Source organism: Schistocerca americana, chromosome 2 (genome assembly GCF_021461395.2).
Source record: "Schistocerca americana isolate TAMUIC-IGC-003095 chromosome 2, iqSchAmer2.1, whole genome shotgun sequence".
NCBI classification, from domain to species: Eukaryota; Metazoa; Arthropoda; class Insecta; order Orthoptera; family Acrididae; genus Schistocerca; species Schistocerca americana.
Window position 1 is genome coordinate 210,329,302 of NC_060120.1, and position 20,391 is coordinate 210,349,692.

Consider the following 20,391-nt stretch of genomic DNA (forward strand, 5'->3'; position numbering starts at 1 on the left):
ATGGACACATCCTTGAGGAAGAATTCATAGTGTAAAACACACTTTTGGAGCTATTAGATAGAAAATATTATGTTCACATTACTCTTTGCTCGAGTTTAGGTCTTTTGGTAGGACTCAGCCCTTCATATCTTCATAGGAAATTAACGATAAAGGCATCATAACTCATCACCGGCAACAGTATTGCATAGAAATGCTCAATGAGTGACCTGATGACGTTAAAGCAAAACTGTAACAATAATCACTCTGTTGATTTTTGTTGTTTTGAATTAGAGCTTGCAGTACTGCTACACCAGACTTCTGAACCTTGCCTGTTGAATGCAAGTGTCGCATGATAGTTAAAGGGTAATCCATCTCTTATATCCGTAGTAGAGACTTCCTTAACGTGGAAAATCATTAATGACAGAACGGTCTTTGTGAAAACAATAACATCTTTTCTTGGCATATTTTTCCCAAAAGCACTCGCGCTACACACAGTTCAAATCTTTCGAGCTGCCTCCTCTATGTAATCTCCAATCTTTAACTGCGATATGATAACTAGAACTTCAAATTCGAAAATTACAGCTGATACACACGCTGACAGCATTGCGCCGCGTTCACCTGGGCGGCGCCCGATTTCAGGCAGTGGGTGGCGTCTGGCCGTTGGCTCGTAGCTGCTGCAGTACGAGGAAATGCTTGAATGTAAGCTGTTCTGATCGCAACACAGCCACGAGCTGACCTGCAGAATTGTTTCTGGAAGTCTTTGTTATTACTGGTGGGTAGAATGTGAAGTGCATTATGTTAGGTGTTCTGTTGGACTCGTAACTTTAGACGAGGGCTGAAATGTGGTTAAAAAAATAAGAGATACAGTCAGATGTGAACATGCGACTAGAAGTTTAGAATGCACGACAATTACCACTAGACCACGGGCTTACACAACACAACATCTCGGAAGTAGCCAACACTTCCTCCTAACACTTCCACATCTTACTGTGTTGCCAGATTGTGCAGATGGCTGGACTTAGCATTGTCAGGGGCAGTCGGTTTTATTGGCCACCTTAAGTGAACGACTCGGACTTAGTCTCTGGCGGCCGGCTGGTGGTCAGTTTTTATGTCTAAGAGCGTACATTTTATGTTCTCCCAAGCGAAAACCTCATTCACATTTATTTATATGGTCTTTCTACACACATCAAAAAAGTTTTGCATCACCCCAGTCCCCAGAACTCCTGAAGATAGACGTTGACTATGGATATTCTATCACAGACACAGTCCCTTTGACTGTACAGAGATGTCACTAAACCCGCCCGAAGACGTAAAGAACCATGCATGTGCAGTGCCTATTAGACGGAGGCGGTCTGACAGCTGATCAGTTCCAGTCATTCCATCAGGAAGGAGGTACACAGCTCGTGTTGTCTGTAGTTCAACCATGCCTAGACGGTCAGTACCGTGGTTCGATTGCGTTTACACTGTTACTTTGTGCCAGGAAGGGCTCTCAATAAGGGAAGTGTCCAGGCGTCTCAGAGTGAGCCAAAGCGATGTTGTTCGGACATGGAGGAGATACCAAGAGACTGGAACTGTTGATGACATGCCTCGCTCAGGCCGCCCAAGGGCTACTACTGCAGTGGATGACAGCTACCTACAGATTATGGCTCATAGGAACACTGACAGCAATGCCACCATGTTGAATAATGCTTTTCGTGCAGCCACAGGATGTCGTGCTACAACAAACTGTGTGCAAGAGACTGCATATACACAACTTCACTACTGATGTTCATGGCGAGGTCCATCTTTGCTACTGCAACACCATGCTGCACGGTACAGGTGGGCCCAACAACATGCCGAATGGACCACTAAGTATCGGCAGCACGTTCTCTTCACTGATGAGTGTTACACATGCCTTCAACCAGACAATCGTTGGAGACGTGTGTGGAGGCAACCAGGTCAGGCAGAACATCTTAGTCACACTGTCCAGCGAGTGCAGCAAGGTGGAGGTTCCCTGCTGTTTTGGGGTAGCATTATGTGCAGCTGACATACGCCACTGGTGGTCATGGAAGACAACAGCTGTTCGATATGTGAATGCCATCCTCCAACCATAGTGCAACCGTATCAGCAACATATTGGCGAGGCATTCGCCTTCAGGGATGACAATTTGTGCTCCCATCATGCACATCTTGTGAATGACTTCCTTCAGGATAACAACATCGCTCAACTAGAATGGCCAGCATGTTCTCCAAACATGAATGCTATCGAACATGCCTGGGATAGATTGAAAAGGGCTGTTTATGGATGACGTGACCCACCAACCACTCTGAGGGATCTACGCTGAATCGCCATTGAGGAGTGGGACAATCTGGACCAGCAGTGCCTTCATGAACTTGTGAATAGTATGCCATGACGAATACAGACATGCATCAATGCAAGGGGCCGTGCTACTGGTTATTAGAGGTACCGATGTGTACAACATGCTGGACCACCATGTCTGAAGGCCTCGCTGTATGATGGTACAACATGCAATTTGTGGTTTTCATGGAAATGATGTTTATGTTAATCTCTATTCCAATTTTGTGCATAGGTTCCAAAATTCTCGGAACCGAGGTGATGCAATACTTTTTTTGATGTGTGTATTTAAGGCTTTTTGTCTTCTCTGTACCATATCACTGCATTATTATGTGCATCGGCAAGTCTTTTACGTATTACTGCTCATCTTTGTTTCATTCACACTTCAATTCACTTCTACACACACACACACACACACACACACACACACACACACACACAGAGAGAGAGAGAGAGAGAGAGAGAGAGAGAGAGAGAGAGAGAGAGAGAGAGAGAGAGGGGGGGGGGGGAGTGAAAAGAAGATATATTACATTTGATGAGACATTTCATTTCCAGTGTCATAATCTGAGGCACATAAACATAATATCTAAATGTGGACCTGTTTTGAATTTCTGCACATATACCAAAGGAGGAGAAATAAAGATATACTTATTGAGCATGTTTTATGATGTTACAGAGAGCAAACAGACAGTGCCAGTGGATTATAAGTGTAATGCATGAAATTAATAATATTTAAAAATCTGTGTATAAAGGGAATGAAATATGTTTGTTGGTTAAGATGTGCCTGGCAGGTATATATATGAGAGATGAACGCCATGTTTTCAAATATAAATTTAAAGGCTTCCTTGTAGGGCACTTCCTCACAGTAGCTTTGAGGTTGTAAAACATTATTCATTTGTGTATGCTGTTACTGATATGTTGTTTGCTTTCCTTTTTTGTTTGTTTGAATTTCTATCATTGTTCTATGAATTGTTGCTTCCATATCCAAGCAGGGAATACACTAAGCAGATTCAGAAAGCTTAGCTTGCAGTAGTTATTCATACATAAAGAGGCTCGCACATGATAGAGGAGTGTGGAGAGCTGCATCAAATCAGTCTTTGGACTGAATACCACAACAACAACAATAACAATAATCCAAGCAGGAAAATAAATAAATCAGAAGGATAAAAAGACAAGTAACACTTTGCAATTTGGGATGGGGCATGGCATTCAGGCCATACAGATGGTGGTCCACTGCAGAGATTCTCACAGTCCTATCAAGAGAAAGAATGAAAATTTGATGAACTATTAAACAGAGCAGAACAGGCTCACAGTTTGTGATGACTATCAACTGATACATGAAATCAACAGTAATTTGGAAGCCCATCCGAATGATTTCATAGAATGGTGGGGTGGTACCCTATAACAGCTGTGGTGAAGAACAGTCAGTCAGCAGATCAATTCAAAAGACACTAACAAGGTGGTTGCACAGTGTTCCACTTCACTTACTGTTACAGCTAGCCAGGATACAGTTTTTTGTAGTCATGGAGTGACTGCTGACCAGAGCTGACTAGGCCTCAGTTCATCAGTGGAGAAGTTTACAACTGCCACTCCTTCAAATGGGAGACATTGTCTGATATTTGTGATTTAACACCAGGTATTGACAAAATGCACTGCACCTGTTGGGAGATCACACAGGGAATGTTAAGCACAACCTTCTAATCTTCTTAATCCAATTTGAGACATAGAATATTTCCATGCCTTGTGATAAGTAGCTATCTTAGGCCCATTCCTCAAATCTGGTGACTGGTTTTTGAGTCACACTAGTTGTGATGATGAAGTCATGTTCAGAAGGAGTAGGCTTCAGAATTAGTCCATCCTACTTATGTGTTTCATAAGGACATTAACAGTTGCTTCCTCCCATTATTTTTCAACTGCCTTGGTGCTCCATTTCTAATATATTCATTACACACACACACACACACACACACACACACACACACAGAGTGAGAGAAAAGTAGCCTTCTATATACATCCATACAAGCACTAATTTCTCTTATGTTATCTCTGTGGTGCTTATGCGAAATGTATGTTGACAGCAGCGGAATCATTCTGCAGCCAGCCTCAAATGACAGTTCTCTAATTTTTTTTCAATAGTGCTTCATGAAAATTACATCATCTTTCCTCCAGGAATTCGAATTTGAGTTCAGGAAGCATCTCTGTAATACTTGCGTGCTGACTGAACCCACCGATAACAAATCTAGCAGCTCACCTTTGAATTAGTTTGGAGTCTTCCTTTAATCTGACCCGGGGGGCATCCCATACACTTGAGCAGCACTCAGGAATGGGCCACACTGGTGTTCTGTGTGCTTTCTTCTTTATAGATGATCTACACTTTACTAAAATTCTCTCAATAAACCAGAGTCAACCATTCACCTTCCCTATTACTGTTCTTACATGCTTGTTCCATTTTATATTGATCAACAAAGTTATACCCAAAAATTTAATCTACACAACTGTATCAAGCAGAACACTACCAATACAATATCAAATCTGGGAAATAAATTAGCTTAAAAGTACAAATAATGAAAGTAATATCAGGTGGGTCAAAACTCCAAATGCAAATAATTACTTCATGAATTTCCAGAGAAAATGAACTGGTTTCTGGGAATAGTGAAATTAAGCCTATCCAGTGAGCTAGGTCTTTTCATGAATGAGCAGTTATTAACTCACAACATTTTCACTATCACATGGCATGGGAATAACTCCAGTTACAGATTTATCTTTAAGAAAAATGTTTAATGGAAAACTGTGTCTTTGGGATTAGCAGCACTCAAATGATTTAGTGAACTAGGAATGTTATTGCAGCACTGCTTAGATAGGACTTTTGACATTTCAAGTGAATGAGGTACATCTGCTATAGTGTAATAATTGAAAGAGGAGTAGAATGATAGCAAATAGAGTAATTCCATCGTGACAAGATCCAGAGCACACACTTTGCCTATTAATCTTTCTGGTAAGCTGGTAACTGCCAGTTCCCAGTTTCCTCCTCTCCCTCCTGCTAATGAAGTCACACCAAAAACTGTTATGCACTCTCTCTCTCCCCTCCCTCCCTCCCTCCCTCCCTCCCTCCCCCCCTCCCTCCCTCCCCCCCCCCCCCCCCTCTCTCTCTCTCTCTCTCTCTCTCTCTCTCTCTCTCTCTCTCTCTCTCTCTCTCTCTGCTGTTCAAAAGCAAGGTGGTGTAATGTTTTGCGTCTTAAAGTGTGAAAGTTTTGCTTTTCTGTGTATAAAATTAGCTGCAAGCAGTCCGGCGAACTTAGAGATGACATGACGTATGCTGAGAAAAACAGCACCAGAATATGCACAGAAAATATGCTGCAGACAGTGACACCAAGTCCTGAAAACATGCTATAACGTACAATAAATAAGATTTAAAGAACCCATTGCTAATGGTGATATTTGTTGCTGAAACTAGTTTGGGAAATAAATAAGTAAATAAATGACAAAAAGTGTTTTGCATCAAGCCAGACTCACAATTCCTATACAGTTGTTTTTATGTGAATGTTGATTGGAACACACTGTTAGTTAGGTATGATGGTTTGTTTGCAGATGGTATGCTCTTGATTTCATCTGAGATTTGAGTCTTCCAACCATTCTTAGGGGAGCAACAATGTAATGTGAAGTCCAAAGCACTGTGAAACTATCTACATTGCACACACAAAAAGTTTCGTCAGAGGGAAAGTCACACTGTGTGTTAAGGAAAAACTAGAATTGGAGACAAACTCAAAACTTACGAGTTTGTTATCTGAAACCAGGATTCTGTAAGCAGATATCACTGATACATAAATCGAGGCTAGTAACAAAACATAACAAAGTTTAACACACACACCTGTTGTTATCAGTACAATCACACTAACATATTTGCTACTGATGGTCACTATGTATGAAACTTTTAGTTCCTAAGCTGTAGAATTTACTAATGATGCTTGGAATGACATGCTGGAATTTAAAACATACGAACATGTTACTTTTTTCCAGGTAACTCCCCTTCATTCTTTAATTCTGTACTTACCTCACTTCTTCGTAGTTCACAGCACTTGCTCTGCCCCAGACAATGACAAGTCTAAAGTAAGACAGCTGGATAGTGGGAAAGTAATGTGTTAGTCAGTTAATTCCTGTAACTGAAACGTGGAAGTACTGCTGCTGTATCTTTCATGAGAGTGAGCAGATGTTCTTCCTGTACATCAAATATTGGTAATATTCATGTCATACATTTTTTTGTTTTAGTATTCCTTTGGCAGCAGGCCTCTTCAATCGTGATGTGTACCTTGAAGGCATCAAGCGACGTGCTGCTGCATTGGATAGAAGCCAAGGAACCTCGGCTATTTGTAGTATGCAATGAGGAATATATTTATAAGGCATATGATGATATTTACAAAATCTGAATCATCAGTTTTATTTTTACTTCTTTTTATCAATTTTTGAATTGTGAATTTGGTCTGTTTTTAGTTTTTTTGTAATGAGAACTGGATGTCAACTTGATTCCCAGAACTACATAACATGCTGAACGATTGCTGAGTGACCTTCAGTATTATTAGGATCCAAATCTACAACTTTTGTAATCTGTTTGGATAAAACTTGTTAAAAACAGGTTCTGTGTCGCAGTATTATGACAAACCAGTTAGTTCATTCTAGTCATGTGACTATAGAAGTTTTCTATATTGCAAAATTATGTAACAACTTTCTAGTCTTTACAGTGTATACAGTAAGTTTTGAACTATTTTTACTAAAATACACATTTATGTGCTAGTTGGTGTACTAGTAAGGAACAAAGCAATACATTTCTTGATTTGTGTCTGAGGATGTTAATGAGCTTTAGACTACAACTGTATTAATTTGTTGCAATGCATGCTGCTTTCTAATTGTCTTTTATTTTTAGCTATGTAAATGAATGTATCTAATGTAAAACAACTCTGCATATCACTCATATTTTAACTGAAATTTAAATGAGAGCATATTGCAAAGATATGATTTTGTTATAAAGAAGAAGCGCACTAATTAATTCTGATTATCGTAAAATAGAGCAACATTTCATGTTTCAAGTCTCAGAACTTGGGGCCATTTGCAAGGAGTTGTTATGCTTGAGGGCAGCAACCATTACATACAGTACATTTACTGGACATTTTGCAGCTGTCTCCTTGCTATACGAAAGATGGTTTTTTGCTCCCATGGCTTTGTGTTCACCACAGGGGTTATTAATTTACTTGGATTTAATCTTTATTTTTTAAAGGATTTTTTCTGCTTTGAGACATAGTATTAGTGTGCTCATAGTTAATGTATTGTGAAAGTGACAATTTTATGTTTACCAGTATTTTATCTCACTAAGTTTACCAAAGAGAGGAAGAATCTGTTACGTTTGACAGGAAGAACTGCATATAGTTTATGTTACAATACAAGTAATCCAAAATTGGAAGTTCTGTCTTCTGCAGTTATGAGACAGAAAAAAATGTTTTAAAATGATATAAAAGACAAACTAGAACTAAAATTTTGGATTGCATTGCTAAAGAATCAGATTCTTAAGAATTTTATGTAATTTTGGAGATAAGGGAAGCAGTATTCAGATAAATGTAATCAAGATCAAAAACAGCTTAGTAAAGAGAATTATAGTAAGAAAAATGATTAATACAACATTAACAGGATAAAAGTAACTCAGAAGTTGGACAGAAACAGAAGGAGAAAGGAGAAACACAAACTGTAAAGATGAGTGTAAAAACAATAAGCAAGTTAAAAATGAATAAGATTCAATATAAATAGAAGATATACTGTATTTCTGGGGATGGGGGAGTGGGTGTAGGGTAGGATCAGAGAAGCTGAAAATGAAATATCAAACCAGAAAAGAGACACGAACTGGATGCAAGACAGAATGTGAAGGAAAAAGGGAGTAACACAATTGGACATTACTGTAGGTTGAAACTGCAAGAGGAAGCAGAAGGAAAATAAGATATAACTGAATACTACTAAATCTTGAAGTGGTGACAGTCAATTCAAAGAGTGGAGGTGATAGAATAGAGATACAAGGATTTGTGTTGTGAAATATGCTTCGCAGGATGATACCAGGGTGTTGTTTCTTACTGCAACCATAGAAACATAGGGAAGCTCTTTGGAATCAGTCTTGTATAGATGTGTTGATGGATATTACTCCTGTGAGATGTACTTGTCTCACACTGTTGGGCTGGCTTTACTATTGTATTGTACTTGCCCATTTTATCTTGTCCTTCTCATTGATCCCCCCCCCCCCCCCCCCCCCTCTACCCACCCTCACTTCAGGCCATCCTACATTCCATCTCTGGGGCCTCTCTTTCTGAACTCATTCCCGATTCTTCTGTTTTCATTCTCTTCTTTTAAATGTTTTCACCTTTTTATATATACATTTTTTGCATATGTTTGTTCTTGTCTTATCATGATTCACAATTAGTCACATTAACATATTAATTGTTCTGCACCTTTATACATCACTTCTCTTATCTCAGTCTGTCTGTGTCATAATTGGTAAAAAGTAATTTTTGTTTTTGAAAAAACTGAAATTTACTTTCAGCCTATTTATGCTGTTCTACTACATACTTTAATTTTGATGTGTTTGTTTATTTTATTGATCTGTGATGTAGGTTGAAACATTTTTTCTGTGTCACTTTTAAATTAAGCTGTACTTTGTTTTAAGACACATTGGTCATGTAATGTGGAATTACATAATGATATTTAATTTGTTTTATTTTCCATCCTCTGTCATTCCTTATTTCTGTACCTCTTAAAGGATAATTGAGCTGGAAAGCTGTAGAAAGCATCCACTATATTGTGAATGTACTAATCATTTTAGAAAAAATTTGCAATGCAAGTGATGACCTGGCTTTTCATTGTTATGTATTTGCTCATATTTTGTGTACTGACATTTTCCGTACAAGAAAATATCTTAATAACCACCTATTGTGTGATGAAAACCATGCTTTTCTGTATCTCCTCTGTGTTGCTTATCATTCCTCTTTCAGTGACTGTTCTGTCTTGTGCTAGTCATTTCCTATTAGCAATTTAGTTCCCAAACTTATATAACAGAAAACATTCCATTTTGTACCTGGTTTCCTGCTCATATGCAACATAGTGTGAGCTGATTTTCCTAAGAGACTAATTTCTTGTATTTCTGACTAGCAAATGTATATTCTCGTACAAAGTTTTGAACCATGCACACACTTTTTATTTTTATAGCAGTTGGTCATTGTGATTGTATTTGGTAGTTACATATAGTCAGAATGACAGTTTTAATGTTCCTATATGTTATCCTATTTAAAATATTTACCTCTATGACTGACATACATGCTACATTTATTGGTTGTGAAAACTGTTGACAAGTTCTGTGTAACATCCAAATTTCGTGAGATAGTAGGAAAGAAAAACTAATAGTAGTCTGTATTAAAATTCTTTCTATGAGCTCACCAGATGTCTTTTAGAACAAATGTAACATGATAATTAAGCTGTCCAAATTCTCATTAGTTTTGCATTCTTGTAAAAATATATTTCATGCATTGCTCATATTTAAAAATAACATCACATTGTTGATTCCTTGCAATTTTCTTCCTAATTTTTTATAAGTTGGAGCCATTCAGATTATTTATCTTGCACATATAAATATGGGTTTTCTTTTTTATGTACTTAACAAAAGCAATAATAACTAAGAAATTTTTGTTTGTGTTATGTTAGTTGCAGAAGTTACATTTAATGTCATTGTGAGTTTGTGAATGTTCAACATTTGTTGATTTCATTACTCACAAATAAATAAAGTGGAGGCCTAAGACAGCTTTGGCAAATATTGGTAGTGGATGTGTTATTGTGTCTATCCTATTGTTAAGGTAAGACTACAGAATAATTTTCTCATATCTGTTGCCATACAGATATTGCAGAATCTTGTGAAGTGTATTCAAGCACACATGAGAACATAGGTAAAAAAGGTAGTATCATCAAACGTTTATGTGTATTAGGTTAAACCACATCAAATAAAAAAGAACCAAGATTTTCTTCAATAAAAGTTACTTTCACTGTATAATATATTTAGACTGTATGTATCTCTACATATCAAATTCCCTTCATTCACAGCAGATAGTCTGAAGTTTAACCTGTGATGGGACACAGTGTTTTTATACTTCCTGTGCACAAGATCAGATGCTTTTCTTTTACTCTTCAGCATTTGCTTTGCTTCTGATATAAAAAACAACATTTTTAATAGAGATGTCAGGCTTGGATTAATAATTCAGGGCTTTGTGGCAATCACCTACATTTTTCCAATGGATTATTGTTTCAATCTAGTAGGCTACATTTGAATAGCATTGCCTGGAACACTGATACATTAGGAATGCTGCAAAACAACAGTCATGAAAGTGTGAATCAAAGTAGCCACTTCCACTGTCCTATGACCAGTAGCTTTATATATTTAAGAAATTTTGTGATGTTCTAATAAAGTCTTTACTGAATCTTCACTGATAACTTCATATTCTGTGCCTCAGCTATGAAAATACTGTACTAGTCTAGCATGGTGATACATCTTGACTTATATATGCATGTGTTTTTTAAAAACGTTTCTTAACCATGTTAGACATTGCAGCTATTTTCAGACCAAATAAATGTGATATATATTATCTATTCTCTGTATATGTTTGTACTGATATTTCATTCTATTTTTTGCTCAGGATTCAGAATACTTATCCAAGTCAAAAGAAATATTTTTTTGAACAAAATGCCTTTTATATTAATAATATCTGTTTCTTAAGTATGTAAATAGTCATCAAAGAAAATGTTAAATGTTCTCAAATGTTTACATTGTTGTCTGTGTTAACTGTTAGGCTGTAAAGAATTGACTGTGAAAATGAAGTTCTAAAATGTATCATTCTCAGTAATTGTGTTCAGACTTTTGATTTATAAATTCCTTATTTGTATATAGAAACGCATGTTTGAACATAGTATTGTGAAAATATGCTCATGATAAAATGAAGTGAACAACTATGAAATAAATATTTGACAGATCATTTGGATTTTGATTTTTGGCAGTACTACGTATTGTGCCTCCTCAAGGTAAGCAGAGGCAAGAAAATCTGTCTCGTGAAGTATATAATAATTTGTGTTGGCATGGTAATAACTTTTGAATCATTCGAGACACAATCTGGCACCAGTGAAAGCGTGCCTGAAGTCCAAAAATTATGTGAGTGTTGTTTCTCAATGATAACTATAAATTTTCTGCTGAATGTTTCTGTCTGTTAGATACAGAAACTGCTCTTCCACTTTACTGACATAAACTAAAAAGGCTATTGAATGAATTTGTGGACCAATAAAGAGATGTACATAAACACTCCATTCCTCCAAAAGTTATAATCGGAAGTGTTAAATTAGTGATGTGCTTCCAGGTGTGCAACCAAATTGTTTCCATGCTATGCACAATATTTCAGTGATTGACTCACTAGTCTTCTTCAGGTGTTGCAAGTTGTGCTACTATGTGTACTTGCAGCCTAGACAACAATCAGACTGCACAAAAAATGAAAACACAACTCTGCTGAATATCTGGAAAGTAATCATTACTCAATCACACTGAGAAGTCTCAAATCAGTATTTTCTCAGGTAGTGCTTTCGAATTATTCTTGTTTGTTTATTGTCATCCATTCCTCTGAGCAATACCAAGAAACACTGCCAATAATATTCAGTGTCTACTGAATTGCAAATTATTCACAGTATTTTTCTTGGTTTAATGATTTCTTTTATTTCAAAATTTGCATTTTTCTGAAAGCTTTTTTTACTTGAAGTTGACTCAGTTATTTATTACAATTTCTTCAGCCTATTCTTGTAGCTCTTTACAGAATTCTTGCTTTCAATCCTCAGCTATAAATTTTTTTCATGCAGTTGTTAGTGAATACTCTAAAGAGGCTGAGGTGTTACAGAGGTTTAATTTCTCCTGCGCATTTCTTTTCCTTTGTGCTTAGTTTTCTGTTTATGTATCCCTCTTTCCCCTGTGGCAGTACTGAGTTATTAATTAATGATCATATGGATTCATCTCCATGCAAGGATAATTGCAAGAGACTGAAGGGTTTCTAATTGTTTTGGGCTTTGAGACCTCACAAAGTGATCTACAAACTATTTTTTTTCCCCCCCACTCTCAATTATTTGCTGAAACACATGTTCATGTCAGAAAGGTGCAAACTGTTGTGCATCTTATTTTTAAATATCCCTCTCCTTCAGCTCTCTCTACATCTTTTTGGTTGTAGCTTTTGTTATAGTAATGGAATGAGTGTAGGTATTGGGCTTCCTCTGTATTATATCTTTATTCATTCCATTGTTTCCAGCTGTTCCCTTTCTCTCATATCTTCCTTTTTTGCTATGCAGTCTTCATTTTAAAACCTGCTATTTTGACTGTGAGTTTGTGAGAAAAGTCTGATGATTATTATTACTGAGAATGAAACATCCATGGCATCTTGTCCTAATATTATGGGTACCTTTACAGTGGAATATTGTATTAAACTGCATCTCAGAGAAGTATTTTTGTTGCTTGTGTTAAATTTTACTAAGATTTGTACTCAGTATACTTTCTTGATATGCTTGTAGACAGTGTGTGTCTGACAAGCCCAGGAACATGTGTCTTAAATTGATCAATCCATTAAATGTGACATTGTTAAATAAAAGAAGAATTTGTGTTTAAATAAAATAATGAACTTGTCATCTGTTCTGTGTTTATTTTTAATTTCAAAATGTCCACTTGGTCTTAAGAATGTGTAATTCCATGTTACCAGCTTCAATACTCCCATATTGTTCATAGGAACAATTAACAAGAATTCAGAAGGGAGCAAACTAATTGTGGTGAAGGTTAAATATTCCCAATTTTTGCATCATGAATAACCTGTGCGCGTCAGATTCGTTCCTCGTTGCAAACAATCTTATGCAAAATATTTGATTTGTTGACAATAATAGTATACCCACTGGTAAAATTGGAATGTGTAATGATCATTTTCAACTCTATTTTTATTACCTCTCCTCTTTTGTTGTTATCTGCATTTCTTTATAAGCAATTATATTCCTAATTTATCATACATAATGTATTTAGGGCATCAAGGGATCACCAATTTAGTATTGGAGGGCAGCGTGGAGGGTAAAAATCATAGAGGGAGACCAAGAGATGAATACACTAAGCAGATTCAGAAGGATGTAGGTTGCAGTAGGTACTGGGAGATGAAAAAGCTTGCACAGGATAGAGTAGCATGGAGAGCTGCATCAAACCAGTCTCAGGACTGAAGACCACAACAACAACAATGTATTTAGGCACTTTTTTGAATGCACCCAAGGTGATGTACCACAAAGTCTCCACTTTTGTTTTGGAAGTTTCTTGACAGGTTTTATTTCTGGCAACATTTAGCTTTATGTACTTGAATCACATTGAATTTATAATTGCAGTTCTCTATATTGCACCTTCTGAATGATGTAACTGATGGAGAGAGAATTGGTTTATTGCTGAGTGGGAATAAATAGTATATATATTTGAATCTTATTTCCCATAGGATGTTCTCAGGTTGATGTAGCTCTACTCAAATGAATGCCTTGAACAGCGTGTGCCATGTGCAAGACCAACAATGTGATGGGGAAGTCATTTTTGGGTAAGGAAGTAACCTGCTCGCCTGCTAATCATGGGCACAACACTGGCAGTGTTAACAGCAAAGGTTATAATGTGTAGGACACTTCCTTTAGAAATTCCATCTCCTGCCCAAACTCATGACCATGAGTCACCAACTCAATAAATGAAGTAAAATATAACAGGAAAGCCTCTAAAAATCTGAGGAAATGTCACTAGAAGCCCCTTGGCGGGTCTCTTTGATTAGCTTTAAATGCGAACATTTTAGGTTAGGCTTTATCAGACTATGGACGGTTCAACGACTTAGATTTGTGGTCATTTTGGTTTTTCACTTATTCTGGTTTCCTCCTTCCTTTGTTTGTTTCCTTTCTTTGTCCTTCTCCCTCTCTCACTGTCTTCCTTACTTTTTACCTTGCCTTCTTCTCCTTGCCTCCTTCTCCTTGCTTTCTTCTCCTTGCCTTCTTCTCCTTGCCCTCTTCTCCTTGCCCTCTTCTCGTTGCCTTCTTGTCCACCCTATGGTCTCCGCCTCGGCATTTGAGACAGTCTGTCCTTTCTCTCCCTTTGTTTTCTTATTCTTCTTTCCTTCCTATGCGTGCCTGAAGGCCGACCCATGAGTTCGCACGCATAGCCGGTTACAGGGTAAAGCGTAATTCCCTGCCCTGGGTAGACAAGTAGGGCCCGTGCGTACCCCCTGGTAAAGGCCAGGCCCGGGGAGGGGCGATTGCCCGAGCTGACACGTTCCGACCATGCCGATTGGTCCCTCCGTCCGTTTCTCAGGAGGTATGACCTGAGGTGTAAACATTCACCTAAGGCGGGAGCACCCTCTGAGAGGGTCCCCACAAGGAAGGAGCGCGCCATCGGAGACCTGGCAATCATGGGGGATTCATCCGCAATGGATTTCTCTTCTTCTTCTCTCTCGACTTATGCCCAAAAATGGAAACTTGACCAGCTACCAGTGGCAAAAGTACTACCGCCTGCCCCAAAGTTCTTCACAGTTTCTAGATCTGAGGACGGAAAGGATTTTTCATCTGTCCACCCTTTCGTTATTCACAAGGGCGTAGATGCCATAGTCAGACCTGTCAAGTCTTGTACCAGGATGCGTAACGGTACCTTGTTGTTGGAAACTGAGAGTGCCTTTCAGGCACAAAAACTCCTTCGAGACACACTCCTGTACACATTCCCTGTCCGGGTGGAGGCTCACCGCACTTTGTATTCGTTGCGTGGTGTGGTATATACTAGATATACTTGACAGATTGACTGACGAGAAGGTTCAGGCTTTCCTCGTATTATATCTCTTAAAAAAATAATGTAACTATTTATTTAGAGGAAACACTCTCCTAGTAAATTTGTTTGTCCTTGGATTTATCGTGATCTGTTACTGATTTTTAGTGGAGTTAGTTTTTACTTTTAGCTTTCAAAAAAATACAAAAGAGATATAATAAGCAAAATAATGAATTTCGTAGGTTGCCAATTACGTATTATATCTGATTTTATCGAGCGCCAGGCTCCCTACAAATTACTGTAAAAGCAATAGCATAGTATTACTCAGCTCCAGTTCACTATCATAGAAAATAGACAAGTTTTAATAAAATTATTTCACTGGATTACTTCAATTAATCTCACTGAATATTTTTACAATATTTCTTCCCCTCCGGCTATCAGACGTTGTGCTGTGAAAAAATATTTTTAAATGTACCGCGTAATGGCGGCTAATTGTTAACAGTCAGAGATCACTGTTACTCGCTCCGCAGCAGCTGGAAACATGCTAAATAATTTTCATTAAATATTCTTTTCATAAGATAAATGTGGCGTGGGGTCTTGAAATAACACACGGAGATCACTTTATAGTAATATATTCTTACTAGGACACAGTTTACACCATTAAATATTTGCAGTTACGTTATGACAGAAACAAATGCTAGCGCAGCACAATAGCTTGCGTACCTGATTCCAGCTAACACCACAACGAACAGAGCAAAACAGACTAGACAGAAGAATGAACATTGCATTGTGTTTTATACTCTTACAGAGATGATAATACTTCTTTTAATTACTTACACATTATAATCTCATACACTAAAAATAATGTCTTTTCTGCATCTATCGATCTATATTGTATATATTTACAGTTAGTGTTATTACCCTTCGCAGATAAATCTATGTTTGCAGTTCATTTTCGGTCACATACAGTCATTTTTATTTATGTTTCACCTCGATAAGAGTGAATATTGCAAGAGCGACACTACATGGCCCCCTGGGCTATAAGGAACACACTACTTAATGTTTGGTCCTTGTAGACCACGAGTGTCACTTTTCTTTCGTTCGTTGGTCACTTTCAGTTCACTTTACCGTGTATTAGGTCATGGGTACACATTCATTTTGAGTCTTTTTACACAACATGGCTGGGGACAGTTGCAATATAACAAGCTCTTCCATTTGGACGAGGGCCGCCGGGAAACCCCAGAAAAACCTCGGCAGAGCTGATAGATTTAACCCTTTGTGTTACTTTACATAAGTTGGTTCTACATGTTTTGGTATTACAAGTATTTACTTCAAATATAAAATTTTCTGAAAAAGAAACAAACATATAGTTTTTATATGAAAGTGTTCATCAAATTTTTTATATTGTGTTGGTAATATTTTGAGTTTTTTTTTATTTTTGTTGGCGAATTTCTCGTCGTGTGGTGTGGATGACGCTGTATGTCGCTTCCGCAATGCTTCGTGCCCATTGCCATGGAACGTTGGCTGGAAGCTGTTGTCTTCTTTCTTGTCCGTAGGCTGCGGTCAGGATGTGGAGTACGGAACGACGTTATTTTGTCTGCGTGGTGCGTCTGCATTGTTGCGCACCGCTTGTTAAAGTTTTCAGCACGGGAGAGGATGTTGACTCGTGCAAATCATGAAACAAATGCACATATGTTATAGAACGGATTTTGTATGATGTTATGGCTGTGGGTAAGAATTGATTAGTCAACATTATTGCATCATCGAGGCACAGGCTCAGTTACTTGGTATTTTCATGTTCGTTTGCACGTACTGTTGCTGAATGATGCCGGAGATATGATGCTGAAGTAAGCACTGCACATCCCTGTTGTCATCACTTCGTATGGAATATTAATTGTTGGTGCACAGGAGGTAGCGTCCAAACTAAAAATGTTGTCTGTACAGTTTCGAACACACACTGATCACAGTTTTGTGTTTTCGGTCACTGCACACAGATATGTTTTGTTAATGTTTGTACCTCGCGTTTTTTCAGTTGGACAGCACATAAGTGTTCACTGTCCAAGTTGATCACTAATACAGTTCTCAAAGTTCACACTTCCTCCGCGAATACCAACACACTATTATAGTTCCTGTTAGTATTGCTTACAGCATGACTTTGATGCAATTGTATTACAAGATTACTGGTTTTTTTTACATCACATAGTGACTCAGATGTCTGTTCGTTCACACAATATGTTACAATGAAATTTCACAGATCAAAAGCACTTTTGTTCTGTTATTGCATACAATTAAGTGTTACATCATACATGCAACAGATTCTGGCCTGACTTGCAATACTTTTATATTTGAGCATTAATAAATTTGTCATAGAGTATATTCATTTGGGGATTAGGACCACTGCGCATGTGCTTGCTCCATAAGCTGTTAGCGTAATCGCGTATCCTATAAAAGGTTTGCAACTGTCAAAAACAGGCTCTAAAGTGGAGCTCTCATTTAATCTCAAATATTGTGGCTAGATGCTTATACTTTCTCTTTTATGGTCAAAGCACAGCATCACACATGTCACAGTGTATGTGCACAGTCTTTTGCAGACACCTTTCTGTTCATTTTTCATGTGACAGATTAGAATATTTAGTGCATTCTTTAAATAAACATTTATCACACAGCATAATAAAATTTATAGTTACTAGCTCTAATAACCACTGAAAAACATCTTACATTTACTGATTATGTTTCTAAACAAATACTATCATTGGACTGATGGTCCTTTAGCTTCTTTTTACTCATTTTTGAAGGCTGGTGTGTAAATCATTCCTTGAAATAAAGACAAAACATCTTACATACTAAGCACAAACAAAACATCAAATTCTTACAACTACACAAAATTATATATTGAAGTCTGCGTAAAACCTGCATATTACACAAAAATATGGTAAACCATTCATGTCCTATTGTCAGGTACCACAAATTTCTTTAAGTCCTTATAGGGATACAATCCTTTGATCTTCCCGCTCATCACATCAGCTATAAGGTAGCTACAACTGTGCGGTATTCGTATAATTTTAAAAGGTCCATTATACAGCATTTGCCATTTCTTGTCCTTCTTTGCTGTGAGTGACGACTTAGGATGGTTTCTTATCAAAACTAAGTCGTTTATCTGATATGGGACTGTCCGTTTTATTGACTTGTCATGTCGACTTTTTCGTTGGGATTCAGTTAGATAACATGATTCTTGTGCTTTGTTGTTAAGGGTTTCGTTCCAGCGAAGCGTTTCGTTGTGAGCTACATCCGAATAATATTCGCCCTGGCCCCTTAAATTGCTGCTTAATTGAAATATGGGTATCTCTTCGCTTTTTACTCGTACACTCGGGCAATCTTTACCGGGTGTACTTACATATCATGTTAAATCCAGTACAATCTGCTTATTTTCATTCAGTAGGGAGATCTTCCCACTGCAGAAATCAATTTTTGCTTTCTTCTCGCTCAGGAAACCTCCCCCCAGGATGCAAGTTACTCTCAATCCTTTGACTACGAGAAAGATACATTTTACGTTATCTTCCCCTAGGCATAAATCTACCAACACCTGATACTGAACTTTTTGTGCTTGTGCTCCCATGGCTACAATGACACAGCAATTTTGTACAGGAAATGTCGGTAAGTTGCGGTTTTGGCTCAAGGTTTTGAATAGATCATAGCTCATAACATTAGTAGTGGCACCTGTATCTATGTATATTTCTACTGGCAATTCATTAATTCTAGCTTTTATGATGGTTTGTACTTCAGTTATTTCTTTTTTGTTACATTAGTTTGATTCCATAAGTAAATCATGTTGTGTACCGTTTCCATCTTGGTACCTCAGTAATAATATATTATCTTGTGTATTGTTTATAGGCGTGCCCCCTGTTTTTTCGCCGACCATCAATTGGGAGCTTATTGTGGCCATTGTTCGTTTGACGGTCTTGAACTATGGTGGTTTCCGCTAGTGAGCATTTCTACTATCCTTATGCTGCTATTCGAGTCTGTCCATGTTTGTGGTATTGCATTAGTATTCTGCATAGAATTCCTATTGTCACACTGGTACTGGTTACCGTTAGGAGGCGGTGGTGGTGGCATAGAAGTTTGCATCCACTGCACCGGGTAAGTGCGGTTGTTGGCACTACTGCTTTGTTGTGGCCATTGACCTTCATTTCGACGTTTGTTATTGTAATTATTATTACTGTTACTGTAGCCGGGATGTCCTCTATCTTCCCACCTACGTTTTTGATTGTAAGATGGTTGACCGTTCCCGTTCTTCCTGTTTTGTTCTGCGGATTGATCTTCCTTTCCATTTCCGTGGCTTCCAAAATTGGAATTGTTGTTGCCATTTTTAAACTTGCGTGGTGAACCATTACTGTTCTCCCGGTCCTTATTTATCTTATTTTCTTCCTGGGAGAGATCGATTTCGTCCAGCACAGACAAGTACCGTTCCAGGTCATTTTCGGGTACATTTATTAATTTGTCTCGTGTATAACCGGGCAATCGTAATTTTAAGATTCTGATCACATCACGGGCTGATATGGGGTCATCCCTGTATCTAGTTTTGTTGATATATTTTTCAAAATATTTACGGAGTGTACCCTGTTTGTGATTGTACATTTGCGGGCTGTATACTTCAGTCCTCAGGCGTTCTTGAATAGCCTTAGACCAGTATCTGTCTAGAAAAGATTTTTCAAATTGTGCCAGGCTATGGCAATTTTCTATTACTTCATTTGCTCATAAGGCAGCGTCGCCTTCTATATGTGCGATTATGAACTGAATTTTTTGGCGTTCATTCCAGGCACTCGGTAATACATTTCGGAATCCTTTTATGAAGCTTACTGGATGCACTGTCTTCTTTTCCGCGTTAAATACTTGGAATTGTCTGTGTTTTATTAAGCTTTCTTCAATGTTATTGCTTGTGGAAGTAGAAGCTGCCCCCACGGGGTTATGAATAGGAATGCTTCCTGTAAATTGTGTGTTTTCTCTTTCCGAATCGCTTTTTTGTTGGTATGAACTGTACGTAATGTTCTCATTACCGTACACGCTCCTAACAGGCATGCCACAGTTGTTGTTATACGTTTGCAAATGTTCACGTTCGAGTTCAGCAATTCTGTGTGTCATTTCTTGCTGCCACAGCGGTACTGGCAATTTGTATCTCGCTTTGCTTTTTTCACCTGCGAGTGGTAGCGTGTCTACTGTGGGTTGTTTAC

At 37.9% G+C, this 20,391-nt stretch overlaps 1 protein-coding gene across 1 annotated transcript in view; it reads left to right on the forward strand.

Moving 5' to 3' along the window:
* The window catches only part of LOC124595949 (inositol polyphosphate 5-phosphatase E), an 83,305-nt gene extending 76,332 nt beyond the window's left edge, over positions 1-6,973 (forward strand). The window contains exon 7 of the mRNA XM_047134870.1: positions 6,580-6,973. Within this exon, the coding sequence (XP_046990826.1) occupies positions 6,580-6,694 (115 nt within the window). The 3' untranslated portion in view covers positions 6,695-6,973. The remainder of the gene's footprint in view (positions 1-6,579) is intronic.
* The last annotated feature ends 13,418 nt before the right edge of the window (positions 6,974-20,391 follow it).